Source organism: Pipistrellus kuhlii, unplaced genomic scaffold (assembly GCF_014108245.1).
Source record: "Pipistrellus kuhlii isolate mPipKuh1 unplaced genomic scaffold, mPipKuh1.p scaffold_m20_p_2, whole genome shotgun sequence".
NCBI lineage: Eukaryota > Metazoa > Chordata > Mammalia > Chiroptera > Vespertilionidae > Pipistrellus > Pipistrellus kuhlii.
In genome coordinates, this window is record NW_023425515.1 from 175,629,584 (window position 1) to 175,651,129 (window position 21,546).

General features: G+C 48.4%; 1 protein-coding gene across 3 annotated transcripts in view; it reads left to right on the forward strand.

Moving 5' to 3' along the window:
* CSMD2 (CUB and Sushi multiple domains 2) overlaps window positions 1-21,546 on the forward strand; it is a 540,305-nt gene that overhangs the window by 394,599 nt on the left and 124,160 nt on the right. For all 3 annotated transcript variants that reach the window (XM_036446754.2, XM_045584884.1, XM_045584885.1), the window contains 3 exons: window positions 469-625; window positions 1,674-1,865; window positions 5,088-5,214. In XM_036446754.2, coding sequence (XP_036302647.1) covers window positions 469-625; window positions 1,674-1,865; window positions 5,088-5,214 — 476 coding nt within the window. The remainder of the gene's footprint in view (window positions 1-468; window positions 626-1,673; window positions 1,866-5,087; window positions 5,215-21,546) is intronic.

A 21,546-nucleotide genomic window follows, 5' to 3' on the forward strand; every position in this document is an offset into this window, starting at 1 on the left:
GGAGGACAGCTGTCTCGCCTCCTGAAAGGACAGGCCTGAGTGTCTAGCGATACAGAGATGTCTAATGCTTTCAGCGTGCCTGTCTACAGAAACAGATGGCTTGGGCAGGCAGCCAGCCCCAGCCTGGCCTCCCTAGGCTGCTGAAGATTAAGCTGGTGCCCTATGGGGGCAGGGGAACAAGAGCAGATCTTCACTGGAAAGGTCACAGCAGCAGGCAGTTCCTAGAGACTGGGCTCACACTGATATGGGTTGGGGTTAATTTCGTTCTTATTAAGTATCATTATGATAACACCAATGGAGCCAAGCTCAGTTGCTAGCTCCACTCGCCATCTTTCTTGCATCTGTTGACTCACTGACCCCCCCCAACAGTTGTTATCCATGTTGAACTCTGAGACTGGAGGCTGTGGGTGAGAACCTGTTGTTCAAAATAAGGTCATGACGTTGGGTTGGGGTCTCCCCTGTGTCCAGGTCTATGATGGCAACAACAACTCTGCCCGTTTGCTGGGAGTGTTCAGCCGCTCGGAGATGATGGGGGTGACTTTGAATAGTACATCCAGCAGCCTGTGGCTTGACTTCATCACCGACACCGAGAACACCAGCAAGGGCTTCGAGCTGCAGTTTTCCAGTAAGTCTTGCTTGCTTCTGAGTGGACGAGAAGCCAGGCTGTCCCTGATTGGGAGGTTGGACTCTGGATCATCATCCATCACAACTAGTGTACTCTAACTGGAGCATGCTTAGTTGCTTGTTTCCTCTAAGGCAGTGGTTCTCAACCTTTCTAATGCCTCGACCCTTTAATACAGTTCCTCATGTTGTGGTGACCCCCAACCATAAAATTATTTTCATTGCTACTTCATAACTGTAATTTTGCTACTGTTAGGAATCATAATGTAAATATCTGTGTTTTCCGATGGTCTTAGGCGACCTCTGGAGGGTTGGTGTTTAGTATGTGAATTATTTCCCAATAAGTCTGCTAGAGATAACACAGCCAGTGAGTCTACTCAGGATCCCTGTCCCCAGGCTGAAGGCCATCTGACGGGGCTGTGTGGGTCCCGGAGGGCGGATCAGTGGAAAAAGGATTCAGCAGAGTCATTGTGTTCCATTCCCATCACCTGAGATGGTATGACTTCGTAGCAATGTATTTAACCTTCCTCAGTCAGTGTTCTCAGCTATAAACTACACCTAGTTAGACCTTCCTGTGAGACTCCCGTTAATAACAAGCAAGAGAGCACGTGAGGCACCGTATCCCAGAAGCTCTGTAGAGGTTTCCTTCTCCAGCCTTGGCAATAGAGCGCATTTAAGCAGGCATGAAGGAGGCTTGAAACATACATTTAAAGCAACTTTCCCAGCAGAATGTCTCGGTGAGCAAAACTGAAAGAACAGCTTAGCTCCCACTTAGCAAAATGCTTTGGGGTCAAACAGAAGAAACAGAAAAGGGAAAAACTGTGCCTGAAAGCCATGCCTGGAGAAATAACTGAAATCATTTGCGGCCAGCATCGGGGAAATGAATACTCCGTAATGCACCCTCACGCGAGCACAGCAATGTGACGCCCGAGCAGCGAGGCCCTCAGAACTAGAGACGCGTGTTGCTGGCTCCCTCGAGGAAACGGGCTCCGGAGGACTGTGGTTTCCGCCACGGCTGGTCTTGCTCACCCTTTCTTTTCTCTCTTCGCCAGGCTTTGAACTCATCAAATGTGAGGACCCGGGAACCCCCCAGTTTGGCTACAAGGTTCATGACGGAGGCCAGTTTGCTGGGAGTTCTGTGTCCTTCGGCTGTGACCCTGGGTACAGCCTGCGGGGCAATGAGGAGCTGCTGTGTCTGAGCGGGGAGCGCAGGACCTGGGACCGACCTCTGCCCACTTGTGTCGGTAGGAGGCCCCTTGCCTGCCATTGGCATACATTTAGCAAGTGGGACCAGAGCTGAGTCAGGCCCCCAGATTTGTAATGCTGGTGATAGAGAGGAGGGAGGAGAGTGGATAAGAAAGAACGTGCCTGGGTCCAGGGCATAAACTATCTTAAGAAGGTATGGAACAATGAACTAGCATCTCCCTGCACCTGGGTGCTTGTCTTGGAAGCCTTTTCCATGTGCCACAGACTGGAGAAGCCTGATCCAAGGAAGAGTGAGAAATTGGAAAAACCATTTCACCTTTCACCTTTCACCCAGCTCCCTGCAGTGTTACCCTCCCTGGTGTGTCCTGCTCCCTAGCCCCAAACAGCAGGTCTGCCCTCTCTCCATCCCCACCCCCTTGTCCCACCACCTCAGTGTGTCTGCACTGGCTAATCTCATAGGAACAGAACACGCCCTGGAAGAACATGTAAGGGCCACGTGACAGGATTGGTGCCAGCATGTGTTGAGGCAGAGAATTACAAAAAGAAAGAAAAAGCATTTTTCCCTGCCCTTGGGGAGCCCATACTCTAGCAGGGAGAACGGGCACATGAGCAGATCATTAATAAGACAAGATAAGCACAGTAAGAAGAGTTCCGTGCCGAGTGTTGGGGGCTATGAGAAGGGTTTGCATATCATAGGAGGTGATATTTCAGTTGAGACTTTGAAAGGTGGGTAAGAACTCACCAGCAGGCGGAGTGGGGTGGGGGTGGCCCTTCCAGCTCGGGCACATGCCCTGGTGTGGTGGACAGTGTTAGCAGCCAGTAGTCCTTTCCCTTAGACAAATACATTATAACAGGATCTTCAGAACTATTAGGCAGCAGTGTCCAAAGTCAAGGAGTTTAAGCGTATAGGCCAGGGCAGTGGCCTCTACACAGCCTCTAGAGTAGGGGTGTCGAACTCAATCAGAGAAGGGGCCAAAATCTAAAATCCAGCCTAAATCGCGGGCCGAATGGTTTACTGAACAGTCATAAACTGTCATTGTGATGGAAATGCAGTGGAGTGCAGTGATGACAGCGCGGTGTGGGCCACATTGCAAGGCCTGGCGGGACGGATTTGGCCCGCGGGCCTTGTGTTTGACACATGTGCTCTAGAGTCTTCCTCTCTCTGTGTTTGAGGTTGACTCAGTCTGCAGTCATGCCCCATCTTCTCTTCCTGCATCCCTGTTTTCATCCTCTTCCTTCACACACGTGCCAGGCCCTGTGCTAGGCCCCAGGAATCCCTGTTTTCGTCCCCAACCTTCACACAGGTCCCAGCCAGCAAGGGAGACACATGTTTAAGCAGACACGGGTAAAATGCCGCAGGCAAGCCAGAGCGAGCAGAGTGTGAAGGAGAGACGATGATTTACATTATAGGCCAATTACTTGCTTGCCGAAAGGATTCACTGTCAGGGTTTTTTTTGCCAGTTGGACTGAACTTTGAGGAAACGCTCGAGCAGTGCTAGTAAGAATATTTATGCTTTGAAACTCAGAGGCCTTCCCCCTTGGGACTCCCTCGGCCCCCACTCAGAGGAGTGAGGCTGTGTATTAGGGATTCTGGGTGTATATTTTTACACACGTCACGTCATCGTAGACTTTATCGAGGTCTCCAGTAGTGACTGCTGTGACTTACACATCCAGGTGTGTGAGTTCCATTGCTGAGTGTGTGCCACAGCCCAACCGGGGCAGCCAGGGTTCTGGGACAGGAAGAAGGAGCAGGACCAGGAAGAGCAGAGTCCAGTGGTCTTGACTGTGACTCTGCTGCAGGCTGGCCACTTGGCCCCTGCTGCACACATGCCAGTCCTCCAAGAACGTGTCCTTCGCAAGTGCTCCCAGGGCTGCTCCTCCAAACACTCGCTTTCTCCAAAGCCAGGGGGGCTTCTCCATCTGGAATATGAAGGGAGCACTAGTCAAGAACATGGTCATTTGCTGTCGCCTTTCTAGCTTCCTCTTCTGTTTGTGGGGCTGACAGTCTTCCTCTCCCCACCCTGCTCACTGCTATGGGCCCATTCCATCCCGCGTCAGTCAGCCAAGTTGACATCATCCATCCCAATAGCACCACAGAGCGAAGGCTCAAAGTGAGGATGGAGCAGAGAGTCTGGTCTCAGGAGCACTGGCAGAGAGCCCCTCCCCCAGCCCTGGCTTAGTGGTCCTGTGCCCAGCCATAATGCCCCAGAATGCTTAATGGGCCCATTATAACAACAGGTGAAGACCAGTCTTCTGTTTGTGATGTTGATCCCGTCTTCTGTTTCTTCCAGCATCTTGTCTATCAACCATTCCTGAAAGCTTTGCAATAAATCTCCAACCCTTCATTTTCATGCACCCCTGATTCAGACCTTTATAGTAGTTTTCCTGGGAAGCAATACTTTTTTTTTTTCATTCATTGGAACATCCACCCATCTATTCGTTTGATAAGCATTTATTAAAACATCTCTCATGTGCCAAACACTGTACTAGACACTCGATGTGAAAATATGGATAAGACAAGGCTTCTGCTGCCAAGGAGCTTATAGTGTGGAGGAGGTATACATGATAATAGCATGTTGCATGTGCTGTGATAAAACCTGTTCATACACCATTTTTTTATCCATTGACCAGTTGATGTACATGTGGGTTGTTTCCAGTTTTGGGTTATTATGAGTAATTGCCGCTGTGATCATTTGGGTACAAGTTTTTGTGTGAAAGTATGTTTTCATTTCTCTTGGGTGTATACCTAAGCACAGAATGGCTGAGGTTATATATTAATAATAACTATGTTTAGCATTCTGAGGAACTATGAAACTGCTTTCCAAAGGGGCTGCACCATTTTAGATTCTCACCAGCAGTGGATGAGGGTTCCAGTGTCTCCCATCCTCACCTACACTTCTTAGTGTCTGTCTTGTTTATTTCAGCCACACTTGAAGCTGGGAAGTGGCATCTCATTGTGATTTTAATTTACATTTCCCTAGCGATTGCTGAGGATAAATACCTCTTTGTGTGCCTCTTTGCAGAAATGTCTATTCAAATCCTTTGCCCATTTTTTCCCCATTTTTAAATTGGGTTGTTTGTCTTTTCACTGTTGAGTTGTAGGAGTTCTTTATAGATTCTGAATACAAGTCCCACCCAGGGGCATTCTGCATGCGGATCTCGGTCCCCTGGAATGAATGAGTGGGACTCGGGGAAATAGACGAGAGGTCGCTGGCAGCTCAGCCACCCCATGAAGCTCATTCTTTGGGGATTTCTTTCAGCTGAGTGTGGAGGGACAGTGAAAGGAGAGGTGTCGGGGCAGGTGCTGTCACCCGGGTATCCAGCTCCCTACGAACACAATCTCAACTGCATCTGGACCATTGAGGCTGATGCTGGCTGCACCATTGGGTAAGTGTCTGGCTAGCCAAGTGACCATTGCCCAGTGACCATTCACGGGAATCATCACCAGCCACTCAGCTGGTAGCCGGTCCCACCCACCTCACCTGGTGGCCCTGTGATCAGCAGGGGAAGCAGGACCCCAAAATTGGGCTGGGCCCACGGAGAACCTGGAAAGGCCTCACAGGGCTGCCACCCAAGTTCACACGACTCTGGTCTAGATGGCAAGTGACAGCAGAGTGACTGGGCATGGGCTTGATGTCATGTGAACCCCAGTTTGATTCCCAGGACCTAGGCTAACTGAGTCTTTTATCCTCTGTGTCTTACTGTCTCCTTTGGATTGTGGGTTATGATACCAGCTTCTCAGGATAAAGCACTTAAAAGAGACGCAGCGTGCATTGTGCTCAGCACAGTACTTGGAACATAGTAAATATTTAACAGTGGCTCTGTGGTCGTTTCTCTGGCAGCAGTAAGGGTCAGCTTAAGTTGTATGAGCCAGAATACTTCTCTTCTCAGTCTGAGTTTCCTCAACTGTAAAATGGGGACAACATTCTTACGGGTTAGGGTTATGGAGAGAAGAATTACAACATCCAGCAAGACCGAAAAAAGAAAAAGGAAGGGAGGAAGATTGGCTCAGGTGTAAAGGTAGTTATATGACTAATACATCCATAATAGTCTCTCAGTAAATATGAAATGAGTGGTGAATGAATCCAGAGCATAATGACTTGTTTACTTTATGTTCAGGTATGCAAATCAGGAGGAGGTTCCCCTTTTCCTCCTTAGAGCATTGTTCATTCATGCACTCACTTCATTCATTCAGGTAACAACTCTCTGATTGATACCTGGCAGTGCCTGTGCGAGGTGCTGGCATTGTGCAGACTCATGAGACCCTGTCACTGTTGACAGAGAGGAGAAGGGTGTGCACAGAGTGAGGAAAGGGCATAAGGAAGAGGGCTGTGAAAGACAGGACGGGAGACCAGAGATTTCCTCCTGGGGGACGAAGAGGGGTTGCCAGGTGGCCAAGGAGAAGGATTGGTGGGAGGGGAAGGGCCCCTGGACAGAGGAATTGACCCAGGTGCTCAGGCTTGAGCTGGAAATGGTCCACATGGCAGGAACACCGCCTGCGATCTGGCGGAAGGTGGGCAGCAGTGGGAGATGATGCTGGGGAGCCTGCTGCTCGGGGCTGCGACGCTGGGCGTGGACCTGTCGGCAGCCTGTGGGAGAGCATGGGATCCACGGGGTCTGGGAGCTGAGTGAGGAAACTGCCTCCAGAATGTGGGTGGCTGAGGACGCCTGAACCTCGATGGTCACCGTGGGATGGGGAATAAGGAACAAATGCAGAGGACATGTAAGTGGTCACCCAGCTGGTCTCCCTCTCCTCACACACATGGAAATGGAGGTTTCTTCTTCGTCCCCATGTCCTGTTGTGTAGGACGCTGTAAACCTTACAGACAAGTGGAAAGAACAGCACACCCAGAACCTGCAGACCGGCCACCATTGCGAGTATTTTGCTATATTTGCTTGCTTGCTTTTCCCTTTTCATCCATCTCTCCCGCCCCCCCCCCCCTTTCTCCCTCTCTCTCTCTCTCTCTCTCTCTCTCTCTCTCTCTCTCTCTCTCTCTCTCTCTCTCTCCCCCCCACCCCCTGTATCGCTCAAAAATGCATTGTGGACCATGACACTCTATTCCTATGTACTTGGCAGCATCTTCTTAGGAGAAGGATGCGCTCCTCCGGACAGCAACGTTAGCCTGCCCAGGACTAATTAAGGTTTAGGACAAGGGCTGGGGGAGAGAAGAGCAGACAGGAGTGGCTGACAGCCACAGTACAGACGCAGTGACAGGAGTTCGGGCAGGATGGGGACCATGATCACTTACGGGAACAGTGGGCATGGGGAGGGCTGGGAGACCAGGGGCGCCCTTCCTAGCTGTCAGGGAGAGGGAACCCAGACAAATGCAGGCAGTGTCCTCTCCCGTGTGACATAGCTGTGACGTCACGGGGCATGTTACTGTGTGTGAGGACCCCAGGTGGGAATAGCAGGGAGAAGGTGAGGACGGGTCAGTCTGCCACATGGATGGCTTCTTGAAGCCAGTGCCAAGTGAGCAGAGATGGGCTTCCCAGATGCCCTGAGAGTTTCCCAGAGGTGGAGATGATTGACAGCTTCCCCTTCTCATTCAGCCCCTGCCCCAGCTTGCCCTCCCAGTGTGTGGGGCAACTATGGGCACTTCGTACTCAGGGTGTCTTCTCTGTTCCTCTCCCTCTCTTCCTCCTTCTCTCCCTCTCTCCTTCCTTTTCTCCCTCTCTCCTCTTCCCCCCTTTCTCTGTCTCTCTCCCTTGCCATCCCATACACCCCTCACTTGGATAACCAGCAGCAAATGTAAGGTGATTCATAATTAGATCAAATTAAGACAAACTCATTTAATCCCTTTTGTATTCAAGTTTTTATTCAGAGTAAGCTTCCGTTACTATTTCTTAAATGTGAATATCTTTATAGACATTTTATAAGAATTGCTACTCTTTTATAGAATTCAAAATGCAAGCCAGAAAGATGTTTATCAAGTAGAAATCAGAAGTGCCCATAATCTCACTGGGCTCTCCTCTGCACACTATCGACAGCCGTGCTGCTTAGTATGCCAATACGACATGAAGCAAGGGCAGCAGACGTGCTTCCCAAAGCAAGGTCATCTCCATGCGCGGCTCGCTCACCTGCTTTTTGTCTCACTATTTAGTCATGTATTACCCTCTTATTGTGTCAATATATATAGATCAGCCTCTTCCTGTTTGACAGCTGCAGGGAATGCTAATGTTCGCACAACCATCATTTATTTAATGGCTCTCTGTTGATAAAGTGAATATTTTCAGGTTTTCATTCCAGTAAACATCCTCACACATGAATCTTTGAACAGTCGCTCAGTTGTTTTCTTAGGATATATTCTTGAAAGACAAATACGAGATACGTGATCTCAAATTTCCCGCTAGCCGGGGGCAACGATTTCCTCTCCACCGGAAGCCTGCTTTTCCACTGGGCACCTCTGCGAGGCCAGTCCCGGCGGCCTGCACCAGTTTGGTGGACAAAATGATATTAAATCATCTTTGCTGCTTCGGGTTCCTTGGGGGAGTTTATGTTTTCCATATAGAGTGTTCAACTCGGTTCATTTCTAAACAGTCTATCATTTCAGTTTAGATTTCCTTTTACCCTGAGCACTTAAGAATGTTTTAGAAGTTACTAAGTGGTTCTATATATTTTGTATGATCTTTTGTTCTTATTTTCATTTTTACTGCAATGTGCTCTTTCTGCTTTTCGAATTTTTGTCTTACGTTCTATGAATGCCCGAAGTGAAAAGAATACAGGGTTTTATGTATTTCTTTTACATCGAATGTATTATGCTTTCTTTCAAACAAACATAGTATGCTTTTTCTTTATTTTCCTTTATTTTCAACTCTTCCTGTCGTCAGCAGACTTGATTTAATGGGCTTGGTCTTCCCTCTAGTGATTTGAAAGTTCTAGATCCTGTTTTCATCCTGCCAGTGATCTTGTCTTTTCATTAATTCTGTTTTCAGCAATATTTATCCTGGTATTTCTCCCTCTTTCTTTTGGAAATCTTGTTTTTACTTTTGTGTCTGTTTCCGAGAAGCTGTATTCTTTGTTTACCGGTTGCTCTTGGCAGCCTGTTTTTGTTTTTATCCACGTGCTATCATCTTGCCTCTCTCTGAGAATACTACTTATGTTTAGTTTTACACCGTCTCCCGCTATTCTCCACATTAACTACATTGTATGGCTGGACCATGTGGTCTGACTATTCAGCTGGATTCCTTCGAGGAGCTGATTCTCTTTACATCCTCGGAGTTTTGTCATTTATTCAGCATCAATTTGCAGCTGAGACCTGGGCTCTGGCACCAGACCACCTGCCTTGCCACTAGCTGGATAGCTTAGGAAGCTCTTCAGGCAGCAGTCTGAGCCTCAGTTCTCTCATCTGCGAAATGGGGATTTAAAATAGTGCCTACCAGCTCAGTTTGCCGGAGGATTCAGTTAGCTAACATAACCACTTAGAGCAGTGCGTGGCATGTGATTCCCAAGTGATGAGCAGGCCCTCCAGGAGCCAGGCAGGTGTTGTGGTTGTTAAACACCCTCTGAGCGCAGCAGGCTGTAGGTTACCCCTCAGTCACTGGCGGTGGGTGCCAGGCAATTGGTGGGAGCAGGTGTCAAGCAGTCACTCTTTTGGGTGTGCCAGATGGGAGCGCATGGGAGACAGCCCACAGGCCAGGCCCTGAGACTGTTCCCAGGGGCACAGATAAGAGAAAGCATGCAGATGCCTCCCCCCACTCTGACCCAGCCCAATCACATGTTGGGAGTGGCCAGAGGGATCTGAGGGCAATCTGGGATCAGAAGGCTGGGCAAGGATAGTCCCCCTCAGGAGTGCCAGGAGGGACAGTGGTCAGGTTGGCCCGCCTAGCACAGGAACACCTGCAGCGTTGTGTCTGACAGCCGGGAGTGGGCCAGGCTGCTGATGAGCTCCGTCCAGGCTTGGCAGCTGGCAGCAGGAGAGCAGCCCCATGAGCTACACCGCCACCTCGCTTTCTTCGGTGGTCAGTATGTAAAATATGGATGTTTTATCCAATGTGACGGGACCTCTTCTCAATTTTCACTGTTGGGTTGGACTTTTCCTTTTTCTAATTGGTGGACCAGCCCAGATGAAAATTGCCGAAGAGACGAAGCTGGTTTGGCTCAGTGGTAGAGCGTCGGTCTGCCGACTGAAAGGTCCCGGTTCGATTCCGGTCAAGGGCATGTACATTGATTGCGGGCACATCCCTGGTGTGGGGTGTGCAAGAGGCAGCTGGTTGATGTTTCTCTCTCAACGACGTTTCTAGCTCTCTATCTCTCTCCCTTCCTCTCTGTAAAATATCAATAAAATGTATTTTTTTAAAAAGAAAAAAAATTGCCGAAGAGAACGAAACAATGCCTTTTGCTGTCTGTCCTGCTGTCTCCCCAACATTTATCAAACCCTGCAGCCTGCTAGGTTCTGGATCCGTTATTATTGTGCCCATTTTGTAAATGAGCTCACTGAGGCCCAGAGAGGATGACTGTCTCACCATTAGCCAATAAAATGGGTTTCCATCCCGTCTGTCTAGCCCCAGTTTTTCCTCTTCCCTGTCTGCCATTCCGGCCCTGGTTTGGTGCCAGCCAACAGAACACGAGCACCTTCTGTCATGAGCACGTGCCCCATGCCCCGCTGTGTGTGCTGTGCCATGGGAAACATGCAGACTAGCCCGCGGCTGGCTCTTGTCTTCCAGGGGCTCACGTGCTTGGGGAGAAATAGTCAAACAGGTGCTCCAAGACAAGGTAGATGCTGTAAGCAAGTCAAGTTCAGTAACAGAGGAGAGAGAGAGATGTTCTGCCTAGAGGTGCAGAGGCGAACATTCTAATTGACAGGAAGGAGAGTGAAGGCATGAACACAGGGGACATAAGGTCTGACCATGAGACAGGCCTCCCTGATGTGGCTGGAGCCTGTGTGGGGCTGGGGAGAGGAGGAGGGGGAGGGTATAAGGTTTCGTGAGTAAGAAAAGGGTCCCTGAATGGATTTCTCACTGTAACAAGGACCCACTGGAATGTTGAGAAGACAGTATTAATGACATTCCGTTCAATTAAAAATCCTGGAGCATTTACTCAGTGGCAGGCATCCTGCCAGGCACCGAGCATATAAATATGAATACGAAGCAGCCTTTCCCCTTGAAGACCTCGGTCTTACAGGCACATGCTCTAGGGTTAGGAATGGAAACAGGATGACTGACCAGAGCAGCGTGGACAGATGGAGGTCCAAGCTTCCCCGAACCAGCCTCTGCAGGTCCCATCCAGGCTTGCGCCCAGGATGTGGATCCTGCCCTCTGGCTCCTCCCTCCCTGGGCTTTCATCCTCATTGTCACCCAGCAGCTGCTGCAGCTCCAGGCATCGTGTCTGTGTCCTAGTTTCAAACAGAGCCTTCTCCTCGTGAGAGTGTGCGTCTTTATTCAGGAAGACCACCATCCTTGGAGACATCATCACCCATCTCATTAGTTGGAACTCACCAGGCCTGGCTGAGGGAAAGTAGGAAATCTATTTGGTTCTGCTTTTAGCGTTTCAATAGGAAAGACAGACAGATGAGAGATTTGGAAATGGAATGCAGATAAGTGTGTGCTATGGGTTCTAACATAAAGAGGTACATACTATAGCGTACATAGGTTTAGAACACAATAGGAAAGCATTTGCAGGGATAGTCCATAGTTCCGGGCGGCAGCTAGGGACAGGGTATCCCCGAGACAAAGTGCTGGCCTCGCTGCATCTAAATGGCAGCGGCAGTTCCCCACGCAGGTACAGGGGGGCCTTCCAATCGTGGAGGAAAGGCCAGCCAGCATGCACGGCTGCTCAGGGAAAGGTCGTTGTCTGGCAAGACTCAGTGTTGTCGCTTCAGGAAGATCGAGGGCAGCGACACAGAGCGAACTGGTTGTGAAGCCAGAGAGGAGTCTCGTGTAACTGTTTGAGGGGCCTGGTAGCCCTCAGAAGAACTGTGTACAGATCGCGCTGGGGCTGAAAGCTCTGTGGTCTGCCTCCATGGAGGGGGAGGCAGGAAAGGGGAAGGTACAGTCCTTTAGCGAGCTTTCCCTAAAGACCCTGGGGCCCGTGCAAGGCGGAGAACTTACTGCTCCTGGGAGCTCTGGTTTCTGCTTCTAACACCCATGTGGTCATAAAGCCCATGTTGGCTAATAGTCCTCATTGGTTGATTTTTAATCATAGGGATTAATGCAGAGGGCAACCTGGAAACCCCGTTCTTGGCTGTCGGTCTCAAAGCAGAGGGATTACCAAAATGGTGGGGCAGAGTGTTGATTAACCAGAACCCCTGCCCGGTGGAGCTTGTCTTCCTGGGAGGGTGCTGGACCAGACACAACATCTGGCTGTGCCTGCAGCTTAGCACCCGCCACAGGGCGCCAGTCCCCTCCGCGCTCAGGCCTGCTTCCCTCTAACCAGCCAGCGGGCAGCTGGCCCAGAGGAGGCAGAAGGCACCAGAAGTGGAGCTTCTGTTCACATCTCTTGCCAGGAATGGTGGCCACAGGCTGAGCAGCTTCCAGAAGGTTTATCTGTGAGCAGTGGCAGGAAGTTAAATCTTCAACAGAGAGGGTCCGTGTACTTGCACTGTGAGAGCTGGCCTCCTGAGGGGACGGAGCAGCTAAGCCTTTGTCAGAGTTAAGGTTTCAACAAATCGGGGAACAGTCCAAAGGAACACAAAAGGTGTTTGAAGGAGAGGCTGTGGGTCACCTGGTGGGTATGAATGTTGCTGTAAAAGTGCTGGCGCTCTCTGGCAATTTAGTTTTTCAAGGATGGCCTCTAGAAAAAGAAGCATGGAGTACTTCAAATTATCCCAGAAGAATAATCCAGCTGAGCTACACTGGAGGCTTGCATTGGCCACACATGAGCTCGACCGCCAGTTTATAGTCCCAGGAATGGATTCTCACATCTCTCAGGGGGAAATAAACAGTTCCACCAAAGAAATGCAGGATGTTGATGGGCCACACTGGACCAGCATAGATCCCTCCCTTCCAAAAGGTATTGAACAAGCAAGCAAGACAAAATCAACTTGTGGTGGCACTAAAACATAGCATTCTCAAGAGAGAGGAGGTGGGGGGGGGGGGGGGGAGAGAACCATTTCCCTAAAGAGATAGAAACATATTTTCTGAAAATATTTTATAATAGTAGACAGAAGGAAATTTAAATGAGTAGATAATCTCATTTAAACATAATAAATAGGGTTGATAAGTAGCAGAAGATGGGTGAGAAAGTGGTTGAGGGAGCTTCTGAGATCGAAAGACAGTGATGGAGACAAGTGAACGAAGCAAAGAAACTAAATACATGATAACAGTTAAAATCCACAGTAGCAGTATTTGCCTCGTAAGAAACATGAGCATTGAAGTAGGAAACTTGCTGGAGAATCTCTCCAAGACTGCAGAAAGAATTATGAAGGTATGAAAGTAATGTAAGAAAAGTTGCCAATGGTGGAAGACAGAGTGCCAGTCCAGGCAGATAAATGAAGGGGGACAATGAGCAAATAGAGCAGAAGATATATAATAAAATACAAAATGTCAGCTAACACCCTGAGAAGGGGATGTGGGGGGGCCAGAATGATGGAGTTACCAGTTCTGAAACTTCCTTGGTAAATTGAAAAGACTCCCTGAGATCTAGACAAAATGAAAAAGAAATGTACCAACAATAAAAAAATAAATAAATAAATAAAAAATTTGTAAAAGCCCTGGCAGGTCAGAGCATCGGCCTGCACACCAAAGGGTTACAGGTTTAAGTCCTGTCCAAGGGCATGTACCTGGGCTGCAAGTTCAATCCCCAGCCCTGATTGGAGCACTTATGGAGGCAACCAATCGATGTGTCTCACATTGATATTTCTGTCTCTACCTCTTTTCCTCCCATCCACTTTCTCTAAAAAATCAAAGGAGTCCAGCCAGTGTGGATCAGTGGTTGAGCATCGATCTATGACCCCAGAGGTCACAGTTTGATTCCCAGGTTGCGGGTTCAATTCCCAGTAGGGATTGTGCAAGAGGCAGCCAATTGATGACAATCTCTCATCACTGATGTTTCAATTTCTCTCTTTATCTATGAAATAAATAAAAACATATATTTTTTTATTAATGGGGGGAAATTGTCCTTTTGTGAAGATTAACAAAACAAAACAAAATCCCTAAAAGCATCTGGCAAAATTCTCATACAGATAAGCATACAATCAGATCTTATGAAATAAAACAGTCAATTATGAAAAACAAGAAACATAACTAATCCAACTCCTAGGGTGTCTTCTCTGTGATATCAAAAGCCAAAGCCAGTGGTATTATGAGACTCAACCATCGCTGATTTGGCTAGGATACAACATGCACCAAAGCCACAGAAAATCACCATTCGAGCCCCTTGAAGAACTGGCAGAGACCTTGCAGACAGCCCCAACAATATCAAGTCCTAATGCCTAGAACCTATACATGTTTCCTTATTTACAAAAGGGATATTTGCAAAATGTGATTAAACTAAGGATTTTGCTAGATGATGTGAGGGGGTCCTAAATGCAATGCCCTTATAAGAGGAAGCAGAGGGAGATTTTATACACACAGAGTAGACCATGCTGTGAAGACAGACACAGGAATTGAAATGGTGCAGCCACAAGCCAAGGAATGCCAGAGGCTGGAAGAGGTAAAGAAAAGATCCTCCCTACAGACTCCAGAGGGAGCATGGCCCTACCAAGAGCTTGACTTAAGCACAGCCAGGGATACCCATTTCAGACATCCAGCCTCCAGAACTGGGGAAGAATGAAGTCCTCTTGTTTTAAGTCACCGGATCTTCGGTACTTTGTTACAGCAGCCACAGGAAACTAAAACGGACATGTCATTTTGAACCTCCTAGATGTCCAAGAAAAGACTGTGCTAAGGACGATGACCAGGAAAGGTGATGTTTCATTAGAGTCTGTAGTCCCTGATTGTATTGTCAGTGGTTTAGTATTGGGTAAAGTAAAATCGTTCTAAGTTTCCCAGGTTACATAAGGCAGAGTTAAATAGTATATTATTTTTCTTAAATTTTATAATTAGAGAAAATGCAAGTTTGGGAGTATTTTTGAAAAATGCTTAAAGATGCTTAAGAATTAGAAACAAAATGTATAGTTTACACATCACTGAAGAAAGTGGGAAAAGGGCCCGGCGGGTGTGGCTCAGTGATTGAGCGTAGACCCATGAACCAGGAGGTCACAGTTCAGTTCTAGTCAGGGCACATGTCCAGGTTGCAGGCTCAATTTTTAGTAAGGGGTGGGAGGGTGGGGGGAGGCAATGCAGGAGGCATCTGATTAATGATTCTCTCATCATTGATGTATCTTTCCCTCTCCCTTCCTGTCTTTGAAATAAAAATATATTTTAAAGAATGTGAAAACTAAGAAATATTACCAAGAAGAAAATAGTAAGAAAACATATAAAGCATAAACTAGGGTGATGAAAAGAAGCTTACATTAGCAATACTTGCTAAGTAATGTAACAAATAACCCCCAATCTCAGTGTTTTAACACAGTAACAGTTAATTTGTTACTCACTTCACAGTTCCAAGCTGCTCTGCAGTTGGGCAGGGCCTTGGGGTGGGGTTGGAGTGTCTCTTCAGCAAAGTGATTCATGGCTCCAAGCCCCTTTTATGTGAGAGCCTCACTGTCCTCCAGGGCTTCCTCACATCTGGCCAGCTGAGGAGGGAAGAGAGAAAGCATGACAGAGAGGAATACAGCTTTTTAAGAGCCAACGCTTCCTCCCACATCCCACTGCCCAGAGCATGTACGTATTACAGGTCACCTGGTCCTGAGGGAGGTGTGCCTAGAAGATAAAGGATGCAAGATTCAGTGAACACATAATGTCGCCGCCATCCAGAACAAACATCAGTTCTGATAATAAGTGTCATTTACTTTTGTCTGACCACTACTGTGTGACATAGGAGGGAACGGGAGGAGGAGAGACAGTCCCTGGAGAGGCCAAGGTTACAGGAATGCAGGATTGGCAAGTTGGTGGAAGAGTCCATGGTCATAGGGCCCAGAGCAAAGAGCTCTGAGACCTGGCTAAGGGTCAGCAGAGAACCAAGATCAAGTGGGAGAGCAGAGTTCATGATGCAGATGCTAAGCAAAGGGTCTGCGAAAGAGGTGGGCAGAATGGAGTGGCCCCAGATGATGGCTTACAGGAAAGGGAAGACTCTGTCGTTGGATGTGGAGGAATTACTGACTGACCTGTGGGCAGGGAGGAAGCTGAAGGAGCCATGAGCTGGCACCCACATGTAGAACTTCCATATTGCAAGGAAACTATTATCATGTTAAGGATGCTTCTAAACAGAAGAGCAATAAAATATTAAAAATAAACATTTGCAACAGAGGAATGGCATGAGAATACATAAAAGCATGAGGCCACAATACAAAAGTAAAAGTCAAGGGAAAAAGAAAAAGCTTAAATGAGACAGAAGGAATTACTTCACGTGATAAAATTCATAGCCCATAGTAATCCTAACAGTCATGAATCTTTATGCACCAAATAACCTACCAAAAAAGCATAAAGCAAAATCTGTTGGAAATACATGGAGAAATGGACAGCCGCAGAGACTTAACAAATCTGTCTTAGTCAAGTAAAAATAAATAGAGCAAATACGGAAGTCACTTTAGGTGATTTTTACCCTTTATTGATTTTATACTATGAATCAGAGTCAGTGCAAGGCACTTTGCATGTGATTTCCTTTGCAGCGATTTTCTTAGCAGCATTGCCGAGTAGGTGACATTCCTGCCATTTTTCAGAGGAGTCAACTGAGGCTCTGGAGGTTTCCCGTTAGTGATCACAGAACGAGTGTATGAACCCAGATCTTTGCCTGCACAGCTTCTGGTTTTTTGCCACTTTAGTTATAAAGCCTCTTCAGGAGACATGAGCTTCTCATTTTATGGAAAATGTTTCTTCCAAGGACAAAGGTGCATCTGCCTCTCACAGGACAGGCAGACAGGGTTTTCATTTACGGAGTGAGGATGAAGGGAAGGCAGCTGGTCCAAGGTCACCAGCAGCTGAGAGTGCCACACAGGGCAGCAGCCTCAGTCTTGCGATTGTGCGCTGCCCCGACCTCCCAGAAGGCCAGCCGCTGCAGCAGCATCGGTGACCGGAAGTCCAGGTTCATGCCTTTACTTATGAAAATAACAAAAGATTATTTTCTTCCTTTGAATCCCAGCTGTCTCTAGATGCCAATGCTTGCTTTGGGCTGTCTTCTCCGTCTTTGTTCTCTGGGTGGCAGGGTGCTTTAATTATTAGTGTCTGCTATTATGATCATGGTTTAATTGTTTGTTTGCAGCTCAGTAGCTCAGAGGGGGGCATTTTATAAAACAAGTATTATTTTCTCCCTGTCATGTCCAGTGGCACTAAGGATAATTTAAGCTGCATTCTCATTTGGGGACGGAAGTGATTGCTGACCCTCTTCCCCCTGCAGCAGCTGTTCGTTCGTACACTATCTTCCCCCACCCCCTGCCATGCAAAGATCCGCCGTGATGGCCTGCATGGTGCAGTGTCCAGTGTTCATTCAGAACAGCCAGGCTCTTTCGGATTCTGGGCCCAGTCATAGGGCAAGGGAAATCGACATGGCAAGATGCATGGATTTCTTTTTCTCGTTTTTGCATTATCTCTTGCAATGGGTGCAGATGAACCCCCTGTAAGCCATGAGGTGGGTAGTGTCCCCAAAATGCCCAATGTATTCGTTTCCTTCAGACTGAGAGAACTGAGGACTGGAGCCCCAGAAGCAAGTTTTGTCTGTAGACAGCCCTATTGAGGTGCGGCCCCTCCGATGAGAATCCAGCGCTCTCTTTGCTTCTTAGATTTAGTCGGGTGGTGGGTTAGTGGACAAGGGCTGCTGGAACAGACTGGATGGCTTAAAATAGCGAGTTTGTTTCCTCACAGTTCTAGAGCCTGGGAGTCCAAAATCAAGGTGTCAGTAGGGCCATGTTCACTCCTGAGACTCAGGAAGAATGTTTCCTGTCTCTCCCGGGCTCAGGTGGCCGCCGGCAGCCTTCAGCATCCTTTGGCTTGTAGGCCCATCACTCCAGTCTCTGCCTCTGTCTTCCCTGTGTCTCCTCGGTGTCTCTGTGTCCAAAACCCCCTCCTCTTTCTCTTACAAAGACATCAGTCCTTGGACTTGGGGCCCACCCTAATTCAGTGTGACCTCATCTGAACTTGATCTCATTGCACATTCACAAGTGCGCTTATCTTTTGGGGGGAAGACAGTTCAACCACTGAGGGTGGTGTGAGGGCGTTACAGGGCAGGAACCTCCCAGGAGTCCCCAAAGACAGAGAATAAGAGGAAAATGGATGAAGGTGAGCAGGTAGTTGGGGTGCTCAGGAAGGACTTGGTGGGCCCCCTAGAAAGTCTGGCTCTAACCTGTTGGGAAAGAGAAACCATGGCGGGGGCAGACGTGTGATTCAGAAAGATCTCCTGGTCCTGGCAGGAAAGGTGGATTGAAATGGGGGGAGGGAGTCTGGACCCAGGGAGGCCAGGTACACTTTTTAGGCCTCAGTATATACTGGTCCCCATCTTGTGACCTCTTTCCTCTCTCTCCTTCCTTGTGCTTTTCTTTCTTCAAAACTCAGACACCTCCTTAGTGAAGTTTCCTTGCTTCTCTCAATTAGAAGATGATATAAAAGAAAGGCCTTTGGTACCAGAGAGATGTGGTCTGAATACTGCCTCCAGCCCTTACTCACTGTTGACGACACCACCACCACCCCCCCACCACCCCCGCAAATTGCCTCAGTTAACCTCTGGGGACTTCAGCTTCCCCGTTAGCAAGATGGGAAAATAGACTCTAAATTGCAGGGGTTCTAGGAGAACATTAGACAATATATATGCACATAGATTTGTCTGAAGACGGCCCTAGAGAGGTGCCGGCATTTGGCACATGGATATTTCTACAAAAGCTTCGTTTTTCTCCCTCCCCCAGTTATTTGGAGAGCACTCTGTTTATCCCACTCCGTTAGTACCTAGTGCACACATTATTATGCTTCGTTGGCTCTTTCAATAAGCAGCAGCGGCCTCCAGGGCAAAGACCGAGCCTTCCCCATTCCCACAGCTCTCAGCACCGCTGGGCACTCAACACACTCAGCCTCTCCCTAGCTTCTGTGTGTCTGTGGCTCAGAGACCTGAGTTCAGTGTTTCAGAAGCCAGATGTTCGCCTGCAGGGGGACCTCGCAGGTAACCCAAGATGTCTGTCTGGGCCAAAATGAGTCCTATCCATCAGGACCTCTGATGAGCATTTTACATACTGATTCCTATAAGGTAATGCCAGCCCTCGGTAAGAGTCCTCACAAATGCAATGGTTTGACAAAGCGTCTTCCCTGGCCATCATCCAGGATTTCTAATGGGGTCCTAGGCTCCTGCAGAGGCCCCTTGATTCATTCTTGCCAATGCCAGTCTCTTCTCACCCGGGCAGCTAGAGTGATCCTTACATATAAATTGGTTCCATCAGGCCCCAGCTTAAAATTATTCGATGACTTACTTCCCTTAGCCTGTAGAAAGAAGTCCCGACTTCTCCCCAAGCCAAGGGCCCCACCTGGCCTGGTCTCTGCCTGCTCCTCATGGCCTCAGTGGCCTTTCTGTGGCTCCAACCCTCCACGCTGGTTTCCTTCCAGGGCCTTTGCACATGCTGCCCTTTACGCACAGAGAGCTTCCTGCCAGCTTTTACCCTCCCCTCCCCTCCCGTTGGCTGGCTCCCTGCGAGCCTCTCATCTTGCTTAAATGTCACCTCATAGAGAGGTCTTCCCTGCCACTCTGTCTAAAGCAGGTGCTCCCTCTCAGCACGGCGCTCTGACAGCTGATAATCTCTTAATGAGTTTGTGTGTGCGGGAGTACCGCCTGTCTGCAGAAACAACCAGAAGATGACTCCCTGTCTGTCATCCTCACCGTTATCTCCCAGTGCCCAGCACATAGGAGGCCTTTAAATAAATGAATGCAGTAAGGTGTCTGGAACTGCATCCTCTGTACCTCCAGTTGCCAAGTTGCATTGCTTTTGCCTGCAAAGGACCTTGGGCTGCCTCCTCCTGCCACTTCGCTCGACCTCATCAGTGCCAAGCCTTTGACTTTGTCTGATTAGCAGAGCAGCTAAGCTGAATGCAAGGGGCTGGCATTTTTAATTCATGGCCTCAAATGTCAGCCCTTTACCCTTGTGTATGATTCCTATGTAAACTATTGATTACTGATGGGGCCTCTTCAGTGCATGCCTGGCTCTCAGCCACAGCCTCTCCCTTCTGGAGATGTGAGCAGCAGCAGCAGGGAAAAGGGGGGAAGCGTTAAGCTCTAACCTAGACCATAATTTTATAATGAAATCCTGGCTCAGTTTCTAACCAGCCCTGACCTCAGCCAAGTTATTTAACCTCGCTGAACCTCCGTATTCTCAATTTTAAAGACAGAAAGGATGCTGCCTACAAAATAAAGGTGCTGTGAGGATTAAGTAGGATAATGTGTGTGTGTCTTCTACACAATGCTTATTTCCTAACAGGTTTTCTTTCATTTCCACATAATCTGCATATTCTACCCTTTCACAATCTTTTATCAGACTGTCCTCCTGGGATTTTATTCGTTCATTCATTGATGCACTCACTCATTCATTCCATTACTCACCCTTAGGGACTGGAAAAGGTAACACCCAAACTCTTCTAGCTGATTCTCATTATCTTCCTCCTCTCAATACAGCTCTTTCCTCTCTGACATCCTAACACCTGAATTCCGGGGTGGGGGCTCACCTTTAGTCCCAGGCACTGTCACCCCCTCATCTGCCTCTGTATCTTGTTCCATGTTATTTAATCTAGAGAAAACACACCCCCTTTCATGCCACTCAAAATCCAATCTCATTTCCCGCTTCCTTCCCAGACAAGTCCCGTCCATGAGCCCCTCTTTTCTGAGCATGCGTGCAGCAGCACCACCGCACAGCTCACCGCCTGCCTTGCCCCTCCAGCAGCTGCGGGTCCCAGTGCACGGAGTGGCAGGGGGGAGGCAGGGGAGGAAGGGGTCGCCAGGATAGCAGCCAGGGCTCTTGTTTGCTCTGCTTCCTGGGAGATCCTCCTCCCCACCCCCCGTGGGGCCCACCCACCAGCCTGCTCCCGGTAAACGCCTTGAAGAGCAGCCCGGCTGTCTTCACTCTGTCGGAAGCCCTCAGAGGGGATGCTGCCAGGGGGACAAGAACACAGCCGCTGAGAAAACCCACACAGCATCTGGTGCGCGGGAATCTCCGCCTACCTCCATGCCAGGGACCATCGAGGAAATCTGAAAGACTCACGTGAATCCTAGTAGAACTAACTGGTGGCTGGAAATAAGGAGCACACACACATACATAGTCAACAATAAATATGTAATAAAAAAAAATTACATCCAAGAAATATAGCAAAGAAGAAAACCATCAAGCCACCAAAGCACATAAACTAAACCCCAAGTACGTTAAGATCTCTACAGTGTTCCTGCCTGGAGAAAATCAGTAGCACGGAGATATCAGTTTGCCACAGTTAACCCACAAATACGTTCAGTTCCAAATAAAATATCAGTCGGACATGTTGAAACTTGATCGCTGTAACATTCACCAGAAAGGATACATTTGGGAAATTAGCTAGGGAATTTTGCAGAGAAAATACAAAAGGAAACTTGCCCTGTAACAGTATCAGATGATGAGACTGTGAAAACCAAAGTCAGCTGAGCAGCTGTGTTCACGGGATCACCACCACAACCCAATAGGGGGAGCTCTAGAGCTGAGGGGAGTCTAAAAGCTGACCCACGGCCAAGGCGACATTTCACACCCATGG